A 22,892-nucleotide genomic window follows, 5' to 3' on the forward strand; every position below is an offset into this window, starting at 1 on the left:
AGTCTAATGCATAACATGACATCTGGCAATGTGATCGTTGAAATTCGATAAAAATTTTTGTGATAAATTTGTCACCATTCTAACTTTTAATCAGCTCAAGAAGACCATGTCTTTACTGACTCAGTTTAATAATTGATAATTATGCAGAGAGCAAGAAGTGGGTGTATACTGTATATACTATTGTTTCGTTTCTCGTTAGGCAGATTTATGTTTCATAAGGGTAGGTAATGAGAATTGAGGAGATGATAGATGAAATTACATTTAACTGAATATCTTTTCACAGTCTGTCTATTTGCCTTCAACTTCTACTTTACCAAAACCTTTTGTCTATATATGTGTTGATTACTGATTTTACAAATTATAATCTATATATGTTAATGCTATGAATTTGCAATTAATTATGTTCAATATGTTCTTTTCAATTCAGACTCACCCTTAAAATACACATTCATAAAGAATTGCTATCGGTATGATGGAACCAGGAGGTGCAAGCAATAAATTTAATTCATTAGGTGGTTTGCCATTAGGAGGGCAACTTCCAATTGACAAATCTGGTCAGAATGCGCTCAACCCTAGCCAGCCAAAAGGAATGCCTCTTTTACCAGACAATTTACAGCCTGGCTTGGTGAAAAATATGCCTGGTAATTCTAAGCTACCCGATCATCTGGGCATAGGTGGTTTATTTGCTTTTCTATCAGCAGCAAAACCCGAACAACAAGCTGCATTGGTGAGAGGACTTGGTGGAAATGAGTTTTCAAACCTTAATCAAAGAACTCGACCAATTGGTCCACAACCATCCGCATCTGCTGTTTCAAAACCACCTTATGTTGACATGTTAAATAAACAAAGTAAAAGCAATGAATTTCAAATTCACAATGAAGACTTCCCGGCATTACCTGGAGCTGCGGCCATGAATGTCATGAAAGCAGTTTTTCCCGATCAGGACGGAAGAGGAGATGAAGCAGCCGACAAGTTCAACCCTTTGGGAAGTTTACAGCTAGGTGGGCAGATTACAGTGGATAAGTCAAATCAACCATCCGCACAACAAAAAGGCATGCAAGTTCTTCAAGATAACACCATAAAAAATATTCCAAACACCATGTTGATAGACCAGTTTGGCATCGCCGGTCTTTTTGCTTTTATCAAAGCTGCAGAAACTGACCCAACTTTGGTGCATTTAGCACTTGGCAATGACTTAACCACGTTAGGTCTTAATCTAAATTCTCCTGACAACCTGTACCACAGATTTCAGTCACCTTTTTCCAGACAGCCCTGTCGTTTGCAAGATCTAGATTTCTTTGTACCCAGTGAGTACTTGACAAATGCCCATATACGAGATAAGCTTGCACCAATCAAGTTAAATAGATATGGTGAGGATCTTTTGTTCTACGTGTATTACACCAATCCAAATGATGTGCTGCAACTAGCGGCGGCAGCCGAATTATACAACCGAGATTGGAGATTTCACAAGCAGAAACGAATCTGGATCACACGCGCACCAGGAATAGAACCTCGCATGAAAACGAGTACTTATGAGCAAGGTACCTACTATTATTTGGACTGCCAAGAATGGAGAAAAATCGCAAAAGAGTTTCACGTCGAATACGATAAACTTGAAGAGCGTCCTCATTTGCCTAAGCTTATGTCATTGCACTTTCCTGGGAATCACAATTTTGAATAGAAACTTAAACAAATGGGGGTTGAAATTCAGTAAGTATTAAAAAGTGAAGTTTTTGCAATATGTGCTGTGCCTAATATATCTTTGATATATAAGTATAAGTATGAGCATATTGGACTGCTAGTTAAGGTATATATATTTTGTTTTGTTTGCTTACTAGAAAGTACAGTATATATAAAAGTCTGTCAATACACTGGTTTCATGCTGATGTATTTGTTTCTTTCTGACATAAAAGTCAAAAGCAACATTGGCAACCAGTTCGTGTTGAAGGGCATGTTCACTTTCTTTGGCATTCATCTTAACCTGCTAAGTTATTGATATTTATGCATATAACCACTTTTATTATTCATACAATTGAAATTAACTAAAGATTTTTTGCTGTCAAATGGCTTCCAGCCTTTTTAAATATAGCTTATGGAGCTTTACTAAAAAGTAATCCATGAAATTCCATTGTGTATATCTTGAGTGGCTGAAGTTACGCAATATAGGAGTGGTATTTGGCAAATCAAAAATTCACAAGAGCTACTTATTTTGCACTGAAAACAATATGCCTGAAAGCAACAATTATGAAGTGGCAAGTACAAATCATACTAATTGATGGGTGCTTATATTTTGGAAAGTTTTTTACAAAGCTTATGTGTTGGCAACTGATTCCCTAAGAGAAGCTACAAAATTATGATTACAAAAATTTTTCTGTTTACATACATCCTTTCCAAATTTCCTGAATGATTTTAAAGCTTTTTCTTTTTTGGTTGAGCCCTAATATGATCCAAGTTAACTTTTGAATAATCTTCAGTTTAAACACAATCAGCCAGAATTCCAACGAATTTTTATTTTAGTAATCAGAATGTTGTAATTTTGTTGCAACACTATCAGAATCACATACACTAAAAGAAACAGAATAGTAACCAACTTCAACAATATTAAATAGCAATGATGAAATATTGTAGTGGGGTCAATTGCATCTCTTTCTGTCAAACAAAGCTTTTGTTAGAAGTTGTTTTGTAGACGTCATTTTATAAAGGCTGTTGCTCATTAACAGCTTGTAGGAAGTACAATCATATTTAGGTTACAAAAAAAGTTGTTGCTGGTCTTAAAGTTGAAAGCAATTTTTCCAGATTAAATATCACCCTTTCTTGAACATTGAACTGCATGACCTTTACTTGCGTTCAAACCTAAAGTAATTTTTCTCTGTTAAATGCTACTGTTATTGACACTATTACTATACTATACTATTATTATCAATTTTTAACGAATGGCCATAGATCCATATCATTTGCTTTGAGTTTGTAAACTCAACTCTTTTTTGCAATTCTACTTATCTCTTTAACTATATATATATATATACAGGGTTGCCATACCGTCCTTATTTCTAAGATTTGTCCTTATTTTAAAGGTCCGTGTCTTAGAAAATATGTTTGTCCTTTTTTTCTAAGAACTGTCCTTATTTTCACTTGTGTCATTATTTTCGTCCTTATTTTTGTCCTTATTTTTAGGGCAGAGGTTCGTATTTTGGGCATTTTGACACCTTTAGGATACCATTTTGTACCAAAAAGATACCAAAATTAAGAACATGCAGATAGTGTCTTGTCTTTTTTTTAGGAACATTGGTTGCTTTCTCTTGTTGTGCACTTTTTAAGGTGGTATTCGTCTTTCATTTCCTAGTCGTCCTTATTTTTGAGTTGAGAGCGATGGCAGTCCTGTATATATATATAGCTTTTTAACTCAAGTACTGTAATTTAATGGATTCCTTAAACTTTAAGCTTCTATTGTATTATCATAATAAGCATGGTAAAGGCCATACTAACTGCAATTATTTTGCATATGTTTTGTAGGAATACAGCTGCCAGTTTTGTTGATGTTATCGACACTCATGAAGAAAAAAGTGTTTATAAGCCATGTTGTTTTTCACAGGAAGTGGTTAGGAGTTAAGTTTCATGTTGGCATGGTAACAACTTTGCCCTCATGTTTATTTTTGTTGCGGATCATGTTCAGTGAATAATTTTCCAAAACTGGCAAACCAAGTTGGAAAAAACCTTGGACTACTCGCAACTTTTTTAGCAAATATAAAGGAGAAAATAAAAATGATTGCATGATGCATACAGGCTTTAAGATATTTTCTCAAATTGCAAGTTTTTTTTGATCTTATTTGGTTGAAGCTTTACTGCTAAAATGGTTTCATCAGAGTTTATGCTACACATTTACACAAAGTCATTCGACCAAGTTTGAAAAAAATATTAATTTGTTATTAAAGAATACTAATCCAAAGAGATATTATTTCCCCATTTCTATGGTAAGAGAACTTCTTATTATCATCAGCTTCGAGCATGAGCGAATACAAAAATCCTTAGCTCATGTCTGGTTCTTGTTTGTTTCCAACTTGCAGTGAAAGTTTTCTATTTAAAATGTATGTCATGTGCGTTTCTTCTATTTGTTTGCTATTAAAAATCTTTTCCCGTGAATCAATGACTATTTTCAAGCAGAAATACATTCACACAGCTCAAACAAATGACAGAAAATTATATTTTGGAAATAGGTTACTGGTAATTATGCTTCAGAAAACTGAAGGGCAATAATTTCAGAAATTTATCACTTGCGTTGATCAGGCTAGTGGAATTCAAAGAAAGTAGTATATACATACTTACTAAAAGATTATAGTGAAATGGTAAAAAAATTAAACTTATAAAATGTAGTTCTATTATACAGTACAACCAAAATATTAATTGTTTCTGAGATTGGTTTCCGGCATTTTGCGATTGGATTTGATAAAAATTTTGATGTTCTCTTAATTTTTCAGAATTTTTAAATCGTACTACTTTCAAAAATAGTTTGATACTTACCGATTGTCATCTGCAAAATCTAGTCAGTCCAACAATAAATAAACACGAATTTAAAAACTGTTATTGTATTTAGGTGCTATCAATACTTGAAGCTGATGCAAAAACTGCTAAAATGTGCGGTGGGTCATTTATATGTAGGAACGAACATTAAGATTTCATACAGAGCTTGTTGTAATTTCACCATTTTTGGTACTAACTTCCCCACGTTCTATGTCTTTTGCTTTCACTGGTACCTTCATTAAGCGCTTAGAATTAAGGCAGTACTTCTAAAATCTAAACATTTATTGGTTCAGTTCATTCACCATATCAAAGGTTTTCCACATCCAAGCAGACCTTGTGAGTAAAACTTGCTCAAGCACTTGTGCGTTATTGGTGAGATTGCTAAACAAGAAAATAACAATTAAAACAAAACGTAAGACAGTCGTTACTAAGCTATACAATGAAGTAGTAAATATATTAAAAAAGGACGGCGGCCCATTTTAGACACTTTTACGGAAAGCCTTCCAGCATACTCGTTCACCCTTGATTCACAGCTTTGATTTCACTCATCCTGGTGTGAAAAGTTTGTAGCGTTGCCATCATGATCGCTAGGTGGCGACAGGCCACCACGTTGTGTTGCCGAAAAAAGTCTAATATCTGAACCATGCCCATCGTTATATTTTGTGAAGTAATAATAGCCGCCACCTTCGTCATAGTTAAGCCATAATTTTTCGGTTATGCCACTATTTTATGGCAATCATTGTATAACCACCACACATTAGAAAAAATTCTTTCTCCTCTATACATATTGACAACTACTTTTTGATTTAACACCAACTTGTTTTTGGACTTGCCTCTCACTTAAAGGTATGTGGGAATACGGAATAGATTACCTATATCCTTCATAGGCTACCGGTAAGTTTACTCGAGGATATTTTGGTGGTAACTGGTAATTTTGTGGTTAATATTTACTTGTCGGCCACACGAAACATTCTATTCATACTTAATCCAAATATCTGAGTCATTCTTATAGCTTCTTTTGTGGTAACGAAATAAGAATCGCCACCTATGTCATAATTAAACCCTGAATTTGTGTTTTTTTCCGCTTATTTATGGCAATAACTGGTTAACCGCTACATATTACTACAAAATAATTCTCGAGTATTTTTACTAGTAACTACTATAGTACTCTTTGATCTAAAGTCAACTTGTTTATGGACTTACCCTCTAATTCAATTTTTGGATTTCTGAAATTAGGCCTATGTAAGCAGTGGTGTATGGACAATGTTTCCTTGACTTTAGCAAAACAAATACTTGCAATACAAGATTGCAGAATGCGGCCGAAATGATTCGGTTATTTTTTGAAAATATTCGGTTTCGGACCGAATCAAAAAAACGCAACTCGGTACACCCCATGGATGGTGTGCGAAACAAAAAAAGGCAAAGTTTATTTATTATTGGCTGCTGAGCGGGAGGGAGGAATTTTGACAGTGACCGTTGTGACGTGTTGAATGCGCTATTTTTCACGTTGATAATTAATTAATAACCCTCTGGAATCTGGAAATAGTTTTACCACTTTTGCATGATGATTTGGCTTGTATTACCTGGCGTTACTTTACGAAGAAGTCGGTCAGTTTGATTTATCCATTGCCATTATTATTAGGTATAGGCGAGACCGGGATACAGTGAATCACAAATGTTTCCCTCCGTGTTTCTTCAAATAATAAAAAACTTTTCGTAAAACCTTTAATTCTTGTGATATGATAGCATCCAACTTAAATTTTATTTGGCTTTATAGAGAGATCTTCATCGATATTGTTTATTAAAATATTTTATTTTAAAAGCGGAAAACAAATTGATTCAGTATGGAACGATACCAGCACACAGTGAATATGCCATGAATAGGTCTGCATGCACAGTGAATCAAGATTATGGAGTTAGCGTATTTGATGTCATTTTTTTTCTGAAAATGGTGAGACATATCTGTACGGTTATTTCGTTACTATCTCCGACTCCTTTTTATGAAAGTCGCTGGGTAGCAGTACAGCAAAAACTTTAATGGAGAAAAACCCTGACATCATTGCGAAACTGTGGTCTAAATTTTATAAATGGGTTGATGTTAATCTTTATAATATGTCAAGTATACTTTAGATAAAATTACAGTATCTATCTACAAGTAATAGTTGCTGTGATTTTCTCAATACCATTATTCTTCCATTTCTTTGAGACGAAGATTTTAAATATGGTTCAGCATTTTACTCGTTCGATTGAATTAAAAGGTTCTGCTTTGGAGTCTTTCTTAGACTTATTCATAGAGTTGTAGTCGCAGTTTTTGATCGTTTGAACCCTGTTTCAAAACAAGGTATGGTAATTAATTATTGACAAACTGATATGAATTATGTCAAATATTCTTGTTATGTTATGCAACTTTCTGAAATCACATTTTACCTGACCTATGATTGGTTGAACAGAGTTATAAGTCGGGCCGGGCTTTTCGGGTCGGGTTTGGGCCGGATTCGGATTTAAGTTTGAAAAAAAATCGGGCCAGGTCGGGCCTGAATCTATACTCACGTTCTGCCACAGCCACGACAGATTTGTGTCGTAATTTCATTTTCTTTCTACAAATATGCATGCGCGCTTAGTGCTAAAAATCTCTCGCAAATTAGAAAGGATGACAGTCAAAGAACGACATTTAGTAAATTTAGTAAAATTTTAGTAAAATTTACGGTAGTAAAATTAACTTTCGGGTTTCAAATAAATTTTCGAGTTCGAGTCGGGTTCCGGCTTATATTTTCGGGTTCGGGTTAACAATATAAGACTCGTTTACAGCTCTGTGGTGCAACAAGATGTGTTTGCATTTCATCAAAAAGCGCTGGCGTACTGCAGTCTAAGTCAATATCATTAAGGCTACTTATAGTTCGAAGTCTACTCATATTTGACATACCTTGACCTGCAGGAGTTTAACGGTGTTCTCGTTAAGCAATTCGTACCAGTTCCCTGGCAGTATTGCATTGTGTCAACGAATAAATGACGTATATTTCTTAATGTTGCCGATTGTTTACCATCCACAATCCTCTGAGTAGAATCAAACAAGCGAGCGAACTCGTCACAGCGATATTCAAACGTGGTGGAATGGCTGTGTACAGAGCATCTAAAAGACGTAAACAATACGCTAAATTTCGTGGATTTCATTTGATTAAAAACATACAAACGACTCATTCGTGTATAAAAAATACATTATGGCCATTTCGTAAACGCAGATATTACAAAACGGTTTTTGAATATTATATTTTTTAAAGTGTGGTAATATTTCAAGGGCACTTTCTTCAGAAAGAAAACAAACAAACTCACCATATACACTTTGTTTTTACAGCAAAAACATTTCTGTATTTAATTTGTAATGAAATAAGAGTAAGCGCCATAGAAAAACTAGAAATTACGATTAACATTTTTTGCACTATACTATAGCTGAGAAAGTGTACTGTGATATTGAATTAAATTAGTTGCGTTACAAAATTATTCATGTCGTTTATAAAATCGCAATGGGCGACCCTACTGAAATTTTACTTTTCAAAACAAGTGGGGTAGACATACTTTGGTTCCTGCTTTGTTTGTTATAAGACTTGACAAATTTATTGTTGCTGATTAATTATTATAATGTGCATATGAAGCGACCTACGTGTCAGCTCAAACGAATCATATCTAAAGCACACACAAGACGCAAATGCTTTCGCAACTTGAAAAGAAAGTCTTTCGTGGTAACTTTCGTGCATTGAGATGGAATGTATATCAGCAGTGTTGTTAAACACACGACAGGCCACTTCATAAATTTAAGTGAAAAATTTATGATGCATTATATTTCAATGCAAACAGGGTTTCGGCGAGCGCGCGGAATTAATTTCTTTTTTGCGATCGTGGCGAACAAGTCCGTACTTGTCTGCCGCTGGACTGCTATGCATTAAGTCAACTTCGTAAAACCTTTACGGTCGATTACGACGCCTAAAGTTCTTGAAAACACATTCTGCGTCAAGTAGCGCCTCGTGCGCACGTGATCTGGTCCAAGGATCAAATCAAATGTGTACTTATGCAGGTTATTTTGCTTGCGCGGGCGGGTACGCACACAAGTAGCACACCTTGTAAAACTGCTTCGAGTCACCTTGTAACAGACACCGCTTGCTTCTTTAGATTAAAGAATAAACACCAATTAGATTATTAACTACCCACCTGCGCACATCATAAAAAAATCAAAAGACACTTGCACACCAACTACAATTTCTTTGTTCACCAAAGTTGTTACTGATTTACTTTATAACACATCAACTAAAAAATTTCATAAACACTAAAGATGTTGTGAAATTTGTGGAGGCGTCTTCGTTTGCGGTCTTGTGACACTTCAGGAAACGTTTTAGGGGAAAAACGTTATTAACAGTTCATTTCTAATAGGTGGCAGCTTGAATATAGTTTGAAAAAACGTTTAGTGTGGCTTTGAAATAAAGCGAAAGAACAGATTACAAGTAAACCGCAGTTGTGATTTCAATATGCTTTCAAGTTATCCTTGTTTGCTTTCTTATTGTGATCCTTCTGTTTTTAGAGTCCAGGTGATTGCCAGTTATTGTTATTGTAAGTCTCTTGCAACAGGCTTCCTGTAACAGTAACATAACAAGACTGAGTAAACTGGAAGTAGAGGTTCGCGTGCTTGTGATTTAGCAAGCGAAACAATTCTCAGAATCGCCTGAGATTGCTCGATTAATGCAATGAAATTGAAAGTAATTATACGAGCATACAAGGGTGCAAAGGGCTGAAAGCGGACGGTTGTCTGCCGGTTTGAGTTTGTGCCAAGTGCCTGATGGCAATTACGCATTTTGCAAATTTTTATTGTCAGCTTGAAAACTGATACAAACTGTATTTCTTACGTTGTTGCTATGCCATCTTGTGAAATCTATACGTTTTGATGAGGTCGCAAACAAACCTGAAAGTTATAAGGAAACGTGCGTGTCTCCTGTCACTTATGTTATTGCGCTTTGCTATTAATCCCTAAAGGTGAGGCGAGAGATTTAACGCAAATCCTTAAGAAATCCGAGGAGGACGATTAATGGAAATACATGGGCGTTATATCAGATGAATCGTTTCTTAAGTAACGCATTATTGTATTGTTGTAACCAAATAAATCCTGCCAAAAGACAAATAACTTTTCCCATCGCTCGAACAGTGCAGTATTTTCATTTCTCGTAAATCGTATTACGCTACACTGCCGCCGAAAATATTTGCATTGCTGGTAAGGTAGTTTTTTTTTATGACTATATACAACAGAAACTGCAGTTACAAGCAGAAAATTTTACAAAAAAGTTTAGGTTAAATCATAAACAGAAAAAGGTGAAACCAGAAGGGTTAGAAATTTCAAATGGGTGTTAAGCGAATTCAATGGTGGCCTGAAGCGAAGGAAACAAAAATGCTTTGTCAGACTACGATTAAGTATTGTAGACTTATACGCATTTAAATGCCTGTCTACACTCTACCTCTCTCTCAAAATTTGTTTGCGTAACCAGTAAGTTTGTCACTAGCTGTTGAGTGTGCAAAGCTGTAACTTACGCAAGCTATGCAGAGGAGAACATGCCAAATACCGGGCAAGTTGGTACTTGCTCCTTAAAGCAATCTTTTATTAATAAACGTCAACAGCCTATTGTTTATCTGCAGTAAATTAGGTTGATAGATAACTTCGATGCAGTACCCAAGGTGATTAGTCGTGACCTGAAATCTGAATGGTAGGAGATGAAAGTTTTCGCGGCACACCTTCAAAATTTATGATCCGAATAAGTTTTTACACATATTTAGCCACCATATAGTGACAAAAGTTACAGGAAACGGCACTGACTGACATATAACGCGCATTGTTTATAGCTCCAATGGTGCGACTGGCCACAAAAACTGGCATAGATTTTGGCCTATTCAAGTTGACTTCATCGGTTAATGCAGGTTTGTACTTTGCGCCGCTGAAATCGACGAAGCAATACATGAGAACAGTTAGAAGCAACGCGAGATCGGCGAGACCTCCGTGTGAATTGTGCGATTTACGCGTTTTTACAGGAAGCTCTTCTAGAACGAAGTCTCCGGTATGATTTATTTCATCAAAATTACAAAGTTTGAAGCTGTGCAATGTCCAAGATAGCTTTAACATAATGGTTGCAATACTGTATGACAGCGAGTGGAGTTTCGTGCAGTAAACGTTAAACCGTTGCACACCACAGAAAGGAAGTATGCGGGGCAAGTCTAAAATTAATTAGTTGAGTTTCGGGAACTACTTTGGTGTGAGACTTTTATTTATTTGTCTTTTTTTTCACCCACATGCTTAGATGTTTTGCTGCTTGAGACGGAAAGATTACAAGAAAAGCAAACTCCGTTTATTTTTTCTTTAACGTATGCAACCGAAGCTCGTTTGAATAGTCCGTTTTTTATAAGTGAAGATTTTACTTAAAAAATATAAGCCAGACCTAGGATAAAACTTATGCGTAAACTTCAAGATAACTTGAGGTAACCCGTGTTTAAACCAGATATATTTGCATAACAACGACACTTCAGCCTAGGTTATTCAAAGTATAAATCGATGATTTTATAAACAATTTTGATGTTTTTAAGTTAAGTTGCGTTAGGTTATCGACAAGACACTGTGTGTACAGGCGAAAAAACAGTTCGTTGATTTAACAAGGAGGTCCATAAGCACTTAAAACATTTCTTGTGTTCTGAAATACTTAAGTTTTATTTTTGATATAACACACTTAATTGTTAATAACACACATTGCTTAAAACGACAATTTTCGTTAGTGCGCAAAGTACGTTTTGTGCCTGAATAGTAATTGTCTTAACCATATTAATTTCTTGTCATATCTCAATCGGCCCAAGCAAAGTTATAAAGTATATAGCTTCACGATGGTTTGTTGTAAACATAGAATATTACGCAATTTATATTGGAAAATTCAGATTTCTTACATTGCTGATTCAACGTGTACGTAATTTTAGCAGCGCAGTAACTAAACCTGTCATCAATTCTATTGCTAACAAATTCTAAACTTAATTTGTCCGTGAAACTGCCTGATAGAAACTAACAACAGTGAAAATTTTAATAATTTCATTTCGTTCATTGCATTGTTACCCACACTTCTTGAAGGGAAACTATTTAACTTTTTATTTTCAAATTGATCTTCTGAAAGGGTCGGATGCAATGATCTACTGAATAAGCAGTGGGAATGCGCTCGGGATAATAAAAAAGAGAAAAAATTTCTCATGATTTTCATGCGCAGAAATGATACGGTGACGAGAGAAAAAAGTAAACGTTTGATGCTGGAATTATACCACGCGTCGCCGCGTATGAAGAAGTTTGATTGGTTATGACAGAAGCTTGCAACGGAGCGTTTTCCCCTGCCAAAAAGTTTAGTCAAGGCAATACTCAGTCGTTCGTTATAACTGCTTAAAATTTCTGTACGCAAGGGTACGTATAATTTACGGAGTTATGTCAATTACACATGTTGTTGTTACTGAAATGAATTTAAGTCGACGTGTATTTACTTTAATCTAATTGAACTATATTACCTATTTATCTTAATCAGTCTTATTAATTCTGTTTTTCGCAGACGGTGTTTGTAAAATAGTTTTAACGAAAGTGCGAGTGCATGCAATTGCAACGCGTAGTTTTATCCAAACGAAACTGTTGAAAGATGATCTCACCAAGACATCAAAGACCTAAGGACAATTGCGTGGACCAGGAGCATTTGTGCTTGCCTTGCGACAACTTGTCTTTCTCTGAGTCCGCGAAAATGTGGAATGACGACCGAGATCGCGAAATGTCTGGCGAAGCGGTCGATACTTCGGCCGAAACAAACGATGGCTTCTGTTCTGACGATTCTTCGTCGAGAGTGCGTACTGTTGAAGATCTTCGATTCAATGGCGATGTTAACCAACGTGATAGCCCCATTGATTCTGAAAACGTTTTTGGCGATGACGACGGAAAATCGGTGGACATGAACTGCGATGGACCGACGCAAAGTGAAGACGTGTTAACCAAAGCCAAGCGAGCTCGGGTTGAAAATATTGTGACAAACATCAAAGATAAGCCGGGTAAGCTCTCTTCCCATGAGCAACGTCTTAGTTCAAGGTCGTCGACGGAAGATCAAGACAAAGCAGCGGAACAAGGGATTTCAAACCATCCCCAGCCAAGAAAACGAAGAATGAATGAGAAAATTCGAAAGTTACAAGAGGAGGTCGCTTTTCTTCAGAAGGAATACGACTGTGATGTAAGTTTAACTTTGCTTCTCCTATCAAGACATATATTAATAAAAGAATGTTGAAGTTAACGCCGCATCTATTTAAGTGAAAGCCACGGCCGAATTAAGAAGCGTATTTTGTTTGTCACAAACAGTCTCGAGCTCTGAAAATTGATTTGAACCAAATAAATTGTAGGCAGTTGTACTGTTGTATATACTATATAAGCAACTTTTTTAGATTAAACATTACAATAACAATTATACAGAGTTATCAACGCTCGTTTGTTGACACTGAAACTTTACTTTCTGTTCCAATCAAGTTAAACCATTTCTTAAATTTTTGACTTCTATACTCATTACTTCCTGCAGTATAAAACTGTTCAATCGCCTGACCGAAATATCGAAATTCGCGAGGAAGAAGAATGGAACTCAAAGTCGAAACGATTTCGCATTTCAACCAATGCCCAAGCCAGACAGTCCCCGAAGCAGGACAACAGCCAAATAAGCAGCCCTGAGCCGCATTTCAGAGGGGCAATAAACGTGATCGTTCCACAAAATGGCTGCACTAGTCAGTCCGATGAGCGTTTCGCCGTAGGCAAAGCATACGACGTGCTGGTACAGTCCCTGAAGCAAGAACTCTCTTCAGTCCTTGGAATAGTTGTTGAAAATTCGGCTAAGCGGGTTCTCGAAGAATTGCAACTTAGCATTGAGCACAAACAGCGAAATGGTTTTGTTTTTCAAGATGAAACACGTAAAAAAGATACGATCAACGACAATGCTTTCAGCTTTGAAAAGTCGAGAAAGGAAGCAAAAATTGTTAGCCCTGCTGGTAACCCGAGAAGGAACTTGGAAAACCATTCATCCGGCTTCGCTGACAACAGTGCAAGCAACAGTATGTCATTCAAGTTCGGAGTTGTTCTGATAACCCTATGAATGAAAACAGCTTGAAGAAAACTAAAAACGTTCTGTTTTTTTTAGAAGAAGTACAACTGGAACATGGTATGAAAAGTTCTCAAATTAGGTCGGACCAAAACATTTGTGGCTCACGAAGCTCATCGCAAATGTTTTCTAACTTCACGTTTGCTGACGGCCAATTAGACGTAGGATGGAAAAGTGAAGATACAATGAGAAACGATAAGAGAAGGTTATCGACCTCCACGGAGAGCTTAAGGTAAAATTTACCAAATACCGTTTTGTTGATATAGATAGAAGGTTTGTGTTTATTATGAGGGACTCGTTGTATATTTTTTTAGTGTATTGAGAAGTATTTTTGAATATTAATCAAATAGAAATAGTGCGGACAAGAACGACGAGCAGACCGAAGCTTTATCCCTTGTTGTTCGCAAACCTACCGCCAGCACGCCGAACTCTGCTTACTCAACCTCGCCCAACGGAGATTGCTCCTTTATCCCGCTGGATTCAAAATCACAGCACTCTCCTTACCTTCACTTAAGCAGGAAGGAAGCAGACTTCAATCTCTCTCAAGCATCATCGGCATCTTTTAGCCCCGAAAGTCGATCCCCCGAGAGGAACCGAACACCTCCCGCTAGTTTCCTCAACTCAAAAGCGCCTCCACCTTTTAGCCACTCCTTTTTCCGAGATGCCAACCTTTACCCACCAGCCTCAAATGCTTTCAGACATCCGTTACGTCATCACCCGCTGACGTCACCGTACAGGCCCCACGACGCCATTCTTTCACCCACATTAATGAAGCCCCCTCCGTTGCCCTTTTACCCTACCACAAATCAGACCCAATCAGTTTACCCGTTCACCTCCAACCCGCTTCCCTTTCCCATCCCTTCTTTCTCCTCCTTCCATCAAGGAGCTCTTGCCAATGCTCTGGCGGATACCTACGGCAGGTTTCGGGACAATTTCGGACCTGGCATTGCCCGGCCGACCATTTCCACGCGCACGAGCACGAGAGAGAACAAAACCATGGGTAGGATTATTCTTGCACATTTTGAATTTCAATACATCTTTATATAGACATAACTTTGGATCCAAGTGATTTGTTAATGTAGAGACCGTGGTTACAGACTTTCAATGTTGTTTCAGGGTTGCCAAAGGATCGTCACGTGACTAAAGCGGATTCGTCAGATTTTCGAAGTTCAGCGGTCGACGTGAGCCCTTACTCTACTGCTTCGATATCCTTTATGTTGTCGTTAGTCGGACATGTTTTACTTTTAAGGGAGCACTTAGGTCACTCGATCCTTAATTGGTCCGATATCGTTCTATAAAATCGTGCCCTATATTCATTTATGGAACCAAGCATTAGAGTCGCAGAAAAGTTAATTAATTGGGCGACGATGCTTTTAATCGATTAACAAGCATTTTAAGAAATTGATCAAGAATCGTTCTAATCTAGAGAAATCCAACGGTCTCAAACGACAATTTTTATCGGCTTTTCTTTCAAACCGGGTAATATTTGAATGGCACTTATCGTGATTAAGTCACACATGAAACTGATGATGAAGTTAGTCCGATGGACAGTCATAGTCGTAAAAATCAAAGCCCAAAAATCCTAGGACGCATTTTATTAATTACAGTTTTAAATGGAATTTTTATCGCATTATACCATTCAAAAATCTTGCAAATATTGTGACACAATCCACCTAAATTGGAGATAATTTTAGAAAATCTCTGTGGTACCACGTATAGCGAAGTTAATCATATCCTTAATCCCATGAACAGGATGCTCGAAAAATATAAGTGCATGGTGAAAAGCGGAAAGAGTGATATCTCACGTGTGCTGTTGACGATTCACTTGGAAATGGAATGAAAATCGGAAAGGTTCCGCCTTAAAGTGAAAGTATAATCAACGTACAAATATAACAGCAAAAGGCTAATAAAGAACAACTGACTTACATAAGCATCATGCAGTTAGTCTAATATAAAAAATGCACATAAAACCTTTATTTTACGAGCATCGGGGCGAACGACGTATCGCTAATGCACTCAGATACGTCGTCCTAAAGATTTAAAGACGGTTTAATGTGTAACTAGACTTGCAAAATCTTGCAAGTGCTGACGTAGTGGAATATAACGCTGTTGTGGAAGCTTTGATATAAAGGAAGGCTCGCATGATATGAACATATTGCGATTAGATCGCTTAGGTGATCATATTGCGTTCTATAGAGGAGCTGATTGCTTGTTAAAACACAATTGACACGTCGATCTCATCGTAACGGTAATTGACGAAACAGCGAAACCTGTAGGAATTTTTGACGGATTAGTAACCCTATCAAAGGAAGCGAGTGGCTCTAACGCACGACGATTTGACTCTTTGTTGGTATTTACTATTTACGGGAAATTGACATGTGCTCTCTCTAAGTTATTCATGAACATAACGCGCCGCAATTTTCCAAGCTACTACAAATGACTTTTAAATCACGATACATACTGGATAATGGCATAATCGCCTTTACCGTATCTTAGCTCATTTAGTATTTTGTCGCAAAATTTTAATGAAGAAGCATGTGGCGAAACAATTTTGAAGTGCAGAATTTATTAAATGTTGATATTTTTGCCAAATAATCAATTTTTTGTTTCAATTTTTCGTGCCAAATTGGTTTTTGAAATAAATTTAGCATCATACTTAGCATCATTATACGCTCATCCCAATTTTAAGCCATGTGTCATACGTTTGCTGTTTTCTTAACTTTTACCTAAACATCCAGGAAGGTTTAACGCCACAACATCTGAAAAAAGCAAAGCTCATGTTCTTCTACACTCGCTATCCAAGCGCCAATACATTGAAAACCTACTTCAACGACGTCAAGGTATGCGATCATCATTAAGTAATATAGCTGTATTTTAATATTCCAGTTAAACGGCAATGTAGAAATAATTAAAGAAAAGTGGTGGTGATGCGATAAGTAAATGCATAAGGCGATATTTCACTACAATTTGCTCTGCGCATTTATTCGAAACTGAATTTTCTCCAGTTCTCTCGAGCGACTACCTCACAGCTTATCAAGTGGTTCAGCAATTTCCGCGAATTCTATTATATTCAAATGGAGAAGTTCGCGCGCCAGGTTCTCAGCGACGGGCTGACCGACGTCAGCCAAATTCAAGTGACTCGGGATTCAGAACTCTTCCGCGTGCTGAGTTTACATTATAACAAGAGCAACGACTATAGGGTAAGTTTTGCTCTCTGGGTTTTCGGTGCTAATACTATGCGTAACAGCTACTACCAGCATCGATAAAGTGGTAATATAGTGTCTTTGTCCTGTAGCCAGAAACACCAGCACAGTCACGCCCATAATATATTACTTTCAACATGATGAGATAACGTTGTGGCGCTAGTCAACTCTTGCATGTTTCACATTTGGCAAGAGGTTATTTCTGATGACGCATTACAAGAAGACTCATGACGGGTCTAGCAAATGTTTTTAACTTGCTAGATCGGGAATGGCCGTTTCGCATGTCACATTTATTGTTGTCTGCAAAATCGCGTCACGGGATGTCTTGCGTAAATGTGAAGTCGTATACACCTTTGCGCAAGCCCCTATATGCGCAAGTGCGGCCAAACAAGATAGATAAATACATGGTGGCCGGTGGCTGACCACTTTATTTACGCCGACCTCATGCTCTTCCGGCCTTCACAGTACTTTAGATCTGCGAACTCAAAAAGATTAATTGGCCTCTTGCACGTTTAAAGATCCATAATTTTTCTTTTGGTGATACGCTAGCGTCGCTCTTTGATTTGATAGATGAGATCAGTTTCCTATTCATGTATCACTAAATGTGAGGCTGTGTATTTCCACATGCTATAGGTTGAACAGGTTGCGTTAAAAATTTCCAAGTTAACAATTTTCAGTGCAACTGCATGGATGATAAGTCACAGCGTCGAAAGACGCTTTACTTCAAAGCCTCGTTGAACGAGCAATGTTACAGTTACTAATTTCTATGTGTTTCGTTGCTTCGTGTCGTGGTGTATGTAGTTAAGTGGGTGTCAAGGGTCCTGGAGTTGTACAGCAGCAGAAATATCCGCTCTTGATCCGCTTCCCATTCCACAGGAGGCCACTTGTACCAGCCGCTATCTTATCTTCCCCGCCCCTAGCCCAGAAACAGGTGGAGTCGGCAAATAACTTTAAGCCTCTTGAAACCCTACCTAGAGCCGCGATCGCTACAAACTGGAGATATAGAGAAAGACGCACAATCATCTCTCGTCTTTTGTTTTAACAACGTATTATTAGAAGACTTATGTTGAAACAATCGATAACTGAAGCAGTGATCGTGCTTCGAGGGACACTATCGATCGATCGAAAAACGCGACACTTTTCGCATATTACTTATATTTCTTGTTTGTCATCTTCAAAACTCTACATCCGGCATATTCACTTGAAAATCTTAACACGTTACTTCAATTGAAATTTATTCGGGGCTAAACAAGCCCTTGTCTTAAAAACAGCCACTCGTATTTGGAACAGAATGACACGCAAATTCGAAACGTATCCTTCCGCGGTTTAATACAACGTTGTAAAAATCGCTATTAGCACCGCGCACTTGTCAACGGCTACTTGGCCCGTTCGTCTTCAGCATTTGTGTCGCGATGTTACCATTTCTTTCTCTTCATTCAAATACTTAAAGTGCCGTTGATAAGATAGTATTGTATAATCTGTTATGGTTTCTTATTCATATCGCGGTTACATACCGGTTTATGGTCATTTTTTATGATCTTAAATTATTTTACAAAACAAAATATAACCATGGAAATTGGCTTTATTACAGCGTTAACATCCTGACGTTAATGTTATTGGGCTTATACCGATAACTTAAAAGGTGAACTTTGGTAGGTTAAAAGGACTACTTGGTTAATTACTCGCTAGGTCTGACAGACGATGGGTTGTCATTTCCCTAATGCGTCATAAGGCTCATTGCTTACTTTACCCCTCAAGGTCGATAGTGACTATGTGTCCTTAACTACGTGCACAAGCACATGAAAACCTTGTAAGTTTTTTGGTATCCGTTTTATCGCTAAGTTCATTTAAGCGGTTCATCATCCTGCTTCAAGAGACGGGATTTCCTGTAACGACCACTGAACATTGGGGGTCGATCATTTGCCCTTTTCTTCCTTGTAATTCGTTGCTGTTTGTGCTGTAACTATCGCGATTATGACGTTATCATTGCTTGTGCAGTAATTTCAAATCGAGAATAACAAGGCCGCTTACAATGGCAAGCTTCCGGTACATTAGGAATGACCGCGCTCCAGCCAAAAATGCTTTCAAACATAAATTACTCTTTCGAATAATCCTGAATTATAATAAGTTACTTTTGGTGGTGAAGACTTGTTAACTTTCCATCTATTCTCTGACGTTAAACAGTATATATTTACCTTATATCAGTTATTTTCGCTAACACGTTGGACACGTTCGAAATGTTAATTTAATGTACAGTACATGTTTTGGTTGGGAAATTTCTTGAGCGGCGGTCATCATTTCAAAGTTATCGTTCCGCAAGAATTTGTTATGTGAGTAGTTATCTAGGATCTGTAGGTGAATAGAAACTCACACATGCATTCACTGGGCTAAACATTCAGTTGCATTGTTTGTATTGCTTTGTCTTCCTTCTTTTGCCGAACGTCATCGAAGCTACTTGAAAGCACGGAAAGACTTGGAGGTTTTATAGGTGGTGATAATAAATGGAAGGCAGAAAATATCCCTAAGGAAGTTGAAACCATACACCGTTTATGTGCAAGCGTCAAGGAAAGACGCGTGGGCACAAATATTGCGAATACTTTGGTACGAGACTGCTAGCTGTATGAGACATTGTTGTTGATTCTAAAAAGCATATTAACCAAAAACTTAAATTAATTATGCAACTCGCTGGCATAAGGTACGGCGACCGTGCTCGTGCCACTGCTTTGGCGACAAAAACTATTCGTCAGCGGCATTTAACATCGCTTAGGTGACGTTATTAGCGATTAATTCTAGGGCGCTACTACAAGGAAACGTGATATTTTACTCTACAATTTCCCTACAAGTTTATCACGCTCGGGATTGCTGTCTATATGACGATGCGTTATCCAAATTAATCATTTAAAGGCCGACACATTGCTAGAGAATAATGAAGGAAATCACTTTATAGCCGATTTATTTTTTAACATACACTAAAACGTTTTTCTGGTATCATTTAGGCTACTCTGCAAAAATGAAGCCATCAAAAAAATTTACTGTAAAAATCAAACATAGTTACAGATTTAACAAAAACTGCAATAACTGCTACACGAAATAACTTTTTTTTTGTATTTTGGTCTGCCTACAGTAAGCAACCCGATGTCGACATTTTGTCATTCTTGATGTGGAATTTGGAATGCGTTTCTATTCTCAACTCTTACCTGATTTTAAAACAACGTGAAAAAAATTAATTTTCCTTTTCGACATAGAACTCACCCACTCAAACTTCAGTTCAATGTTACGCTTCTCAAATGAAATTCCAAAATCCAAAACAGAAAGATTAAAATGGTGGATAAAAGCTGGTACAAGTATAGATAGGGTACAAGCTGCGTTTCTTGCTGTGACGTCATAAGAGAATACTAAACGTGATCGGGAGAAATGTGCGTCGAGGTCGTTTCCCTGTTTGTTCATCTAGGACTGGGAGGTCTTTTAAGTAAATATTTCATACTAGCATGTGATTGAGGAAAAAACTTAATGGATTATTTATTAGTTTCATTTCTTGTTTTTGATGTTTCGACATGTTCCTTAACCATATTGCGCTTGGTGCCATGCTACACCTTTACTCATAACAACGTTATTTTATGTCAACACTATATGGCAATGCTTTACAAACTGAACATTTCGAAAAAAATTCTACTGCGACGTAAATGCGATTTGTCTGCAACTTTTGACCGTAACTTCTTGCAATATTACACTTAAGCTATAGTTATATAGACGTCATATAGTCATTAATAACAGCAAACTCGTGTAAGAGATGGCATACGTTTCAGGTTCCCGAACAATTCATCAAAGTTTCGCAAAAGAGCCTTCATGAGTTTTTCCTCGCAATACAATGCGGCAAAGACCATGATCCCGCTTGGAAGAAGGTGATCTACAAAGTGATTTGCAAGCTTGATCAAGAAATTCCAGAGCTCTTCAAATCTCCCAACGTTCTTGAGCATTTACATGAGATTTAGGCAGGACTCTATATACTATCATATAGTTGGACCAAATTAAATCATTCTATCATAGGAGCTTTTGATGAATATATTTGTACATTGTCAATACCTTCTCATAGTTGCAATCTTTGTACATGCGCATGTATTTTGTTGCTCTTATCAAACTTTCATGTATATTGCTCTGGCGTTGAACCAGAAGCTGAAATCTATTGGCCTTTATACTGCCCATCTGTTCGTAATCGTACTAATGCAAGCGAGTGTCTTGTGAAGTAGAAATTAAACCTCATCTTTGTAAATATCGTCAATAGTTGCATTTGAAAAATGAATCATAATGCGAGATGTACGAATTTACTCGTCCGATATGCGATCATTTTCCAGATTTTATATAGTTCCAAATATTTACATGAAGAAATATGTATAATGAAACATGAAAAAAAGTGTTTTGCTTGTGCTGCAAACCTTAATTACGTGCAATAATCATCCGGGAAGCTGGCATTTGATATAAAATAAAACAGGTTTACTCGTTGGTGCTTGCTGGACTTTTGGTTTTGGTTTTTTTGTAAGTGCATAATCGTGTTACCCTATATTTATTGTGAGGAAAATACTGCTTAAATAAATGAACGATAACTTATTTTAAATTTATAAAATGAAAATATAGGGTAGAGCCTGCTGGTAGAACCACCTGGCCGTCCTCAGTTTGGTAATGGCAATATTTCGTTTGGCGTTTCCAGTATCCTGGCTGATGGTCTCTAAACTGTCAGATGGTCCCTTTTTGTTATTTCCCTTGTTCTTGAACGAGACAGACATTCAGTTGCTTTGTGGTTTAGCCATTGACAGTTAAAACACGTCGTCGATTTCTCCGTAAGCTGATTTCGCGATTTTTGGTGCCTAGGTTTAGTAGCGATTGGTCTCTCCTCATCAGAGAAACTTTTCTTTCGACCAGGTAGACAAGAAAATTTCTGGAATACGAAGTGGCAAACTGCTTTTTCATCAAAAGCTCTTTCAAGCTGTCGCAGCAGTATTGTTTCGCGTTTATAGTCCAACCAACTAATCAAAATAATTACTTAGGTGTACAATGTGCATGGGCTCTCGCCTGCTTCAGGCTCAGCTTCCCGAAACCTCAGTTAACAACTAAACTGTGTAAAGTTGTATCGTTTCAGCAGCGCCACCTTCAGACAATTATATGTCCAGAGCCTCAGTCTTGCAAAAGCCTCGAGTATAGAAGTCCAGCGTTTTTTCCGGAAATAAGAAGGTTGCCAACGTTTGTTTACGCCTATGTGCCACAGCAATGCAGGCTACCTGTCGAACTTTAGCAGATAGTTATCACGATAGTCCTTGCCATCAACAAAGATAGGTAGGCTAACTTACCGACATTTCGTTTGAGGGTGAGCGGCCCGATCGTTTACCTGACTGCGATTCAGCACTTATCATGGAGCTTTAATTTTCTTCTCCTCTAACCTTATCGTTAGTGGCTCAAGGTCGCGTTTACCTTCCACCCCTATGCGTCACTTTCTTTCAGCTCGTTTAGCTTGAAGTATTCTTGCTTTGTCTTAAGCAGTGCAAACCATCGTTTCTCCCTCTCGTCCACCACCTTCAGCCATTAAAAACTTCAGTCCACTTTTGTTTATCATCTACTGTAACTCTATATGTTTGGCACACTTTTTATTTGCTTACTTTCCGCAGCAACTTGGACGCCATTTTGGTTTATCGACCTCAATAAAAATAGTTTCCGGACGAGCCCCAAAATTTTTACAAGTTGATTACTGAGTGAAGGATTTTTTTGAAAAATCTTTGCTGAATTATATTATTATACCAAGAGCTTGAACACCAGAATCACCCTTTACTCTAGGGAGATCCTGCATCCCACAATTTTATTGCATTTAATGACTGAGTTATGATTAAAAACTTTGCGTTGTGGCAGCCACATCGCTACCACGCGGTGAACTAGTTGCCACCACTTGGACATATCGCTTTAATTGCGTTTGCACTAATTGTATGATTGTATGGCTGGCATTTGTTGATCG

At 37.4% G+C, this 22,892-nt stretch overlaps 2 protein-coding genes and 1 long non-coding RNA gene across 7 annotated transcripts; 2 read left to right on the forward strand and 1 right to left on the reverse strand.

Moving 5' to 3' along the window:
* The first annotated feature begins 393 nt into the window (after positions 1–393).
* On the forward strand, positions 394–4,140 carry LOC143445408 (CCR4-NOT transcription complex subunit 2-like). The gene is made up of 2 exons (XM_076944489.1): positions 394–1,710; positions 3,514–4,140. Exon 1 carries the CDS (start codon positions 470–472, stop codon positions 1,679–1,681), a length of 1,212 nt encoding a protein of 403 aa, XP_076800604.1. The 5' UTR covers positions 394–469; the 3' UTR covers positions 1,682–1,710; positions 3,514–4,140.
* Positions 2,537–5,919, reverse strand: LOC143445410 (uncharacterized). Of its 3 annotated transcripts, none has more exons than XR_013113820.1 (4): positions 5,722–5,919; positions 5,031–5,154; positions 4,821–4,899; positions 2,537–2,853 (listed from the first exon to the last, which is right to left on the reverse strand). It is a non-coding gene; the product is annotated as an uncharacterized LOC143445410 (long non-coding RNA). The 3 variants fall into 3 exon arrangements; XR_013113818.1 differs by lacking the exon at positions 2,537–2,853 and adding an exon at positions 4,568–4,751 and having other exon boundaries at positions 5,039–5,154; XR_013113819.1 differs by lacking the exon at positions 5,031–5,154.
* Positions 5,920–11,827: 5,908 nt separating this feature from the next.
* Positions 11,828–21,394, forward strand: LOC143446657 (uncharacterized). Of its 3 annotated transcripts, none has more exons than XM_076946400.1 (9): positions 11,828–11,980; positions 12,123–12,782; positions 13,122–13,644; positions 13,731–13,923; positions 14,042–14,691; positions 14,808–14,872; positions 16,430–16,531; positions 16,697–16,891; positions 20,701–21,394. In XM_076946400.1, exons 2-9 carry the CDS (start codon positions 12,207–12,209, stop codon positions 20,884–20,886), a joined length of 2,490 nt encoding a protein of 829 aa, XP_076802515.1. In that variant the 5' UTR covers positions 11,828–11,980; positions 12,123–12,206; the 3' UTR covers positions 20,887–21,394. The 3 variants fall into 3 exon arrangements, with proteins under 3 accessions (XP_076802515.1, XP_076802513.1, XP_076802514.1); XM_076946398.1 differs by having other exon boundaries at positions 11,829–11,980; positions 14,808–14,896; positions 16,424–16,531; XM_076946399.1 differs by having other exon boundaries at positions 11,829–11,980; positions 13,734–13,923; positions 14,808–14,896; positions 16,424–16,531.
* The last annotated feature ends 1,498 nt before the right edge of the window (positions 21,395–22,892 follow it).

This window comes from Clavelina lepadiformis, chromosome 2 (assembly GCF_947623445.1).
Source record: "Clavelina lepadiformis chromosome 2, kaClaLepa1.1, whole genome shotgun sequence".
In the NCBI taxonomy this organism is placed as follows: domain Eukaryota; kingdom Metazoa; phylum Chordata; class Ascidiacea; order Aplousobranchia; family Clavelinidae; genus Clavelina; species Clavelina lepadiformis.

What these genes read in the sequence shown, in the direction of transcription:
- LOC143445408 (XM_076944489.1), top strand. Translation starts at nt 470, where the DNA reads ATGATGGAACCAGGAGGTGCAAGCAATAAATTTAATTCATTAGGTGGT.
- LOC143446657 (XM_076946398.1), top strand. Translation starts at nt 12,207, where the DNA reads ATGATCTCACCAAGACATCAAAGACCTAAGGACAATTGCGTGGACCAG. An exon ending in TGACAACAGTGCAAGCAACA is followed by an intron (nt 13,645 to 13,730) that starts GTATGTCATTCA and finishes TGTTTTTTTTAG; the next exon opens with AAGAAGTACAACTGGAACAT. An exon ending in ACCTCCACGGAGAGCTTAAG is followed by an intron (nt 13,924 to 14,041) that starts GTAAAATTTACC and finishes TTAATCAAATAG; the next exon opens with AAATAGTGCGGACAAGAACG.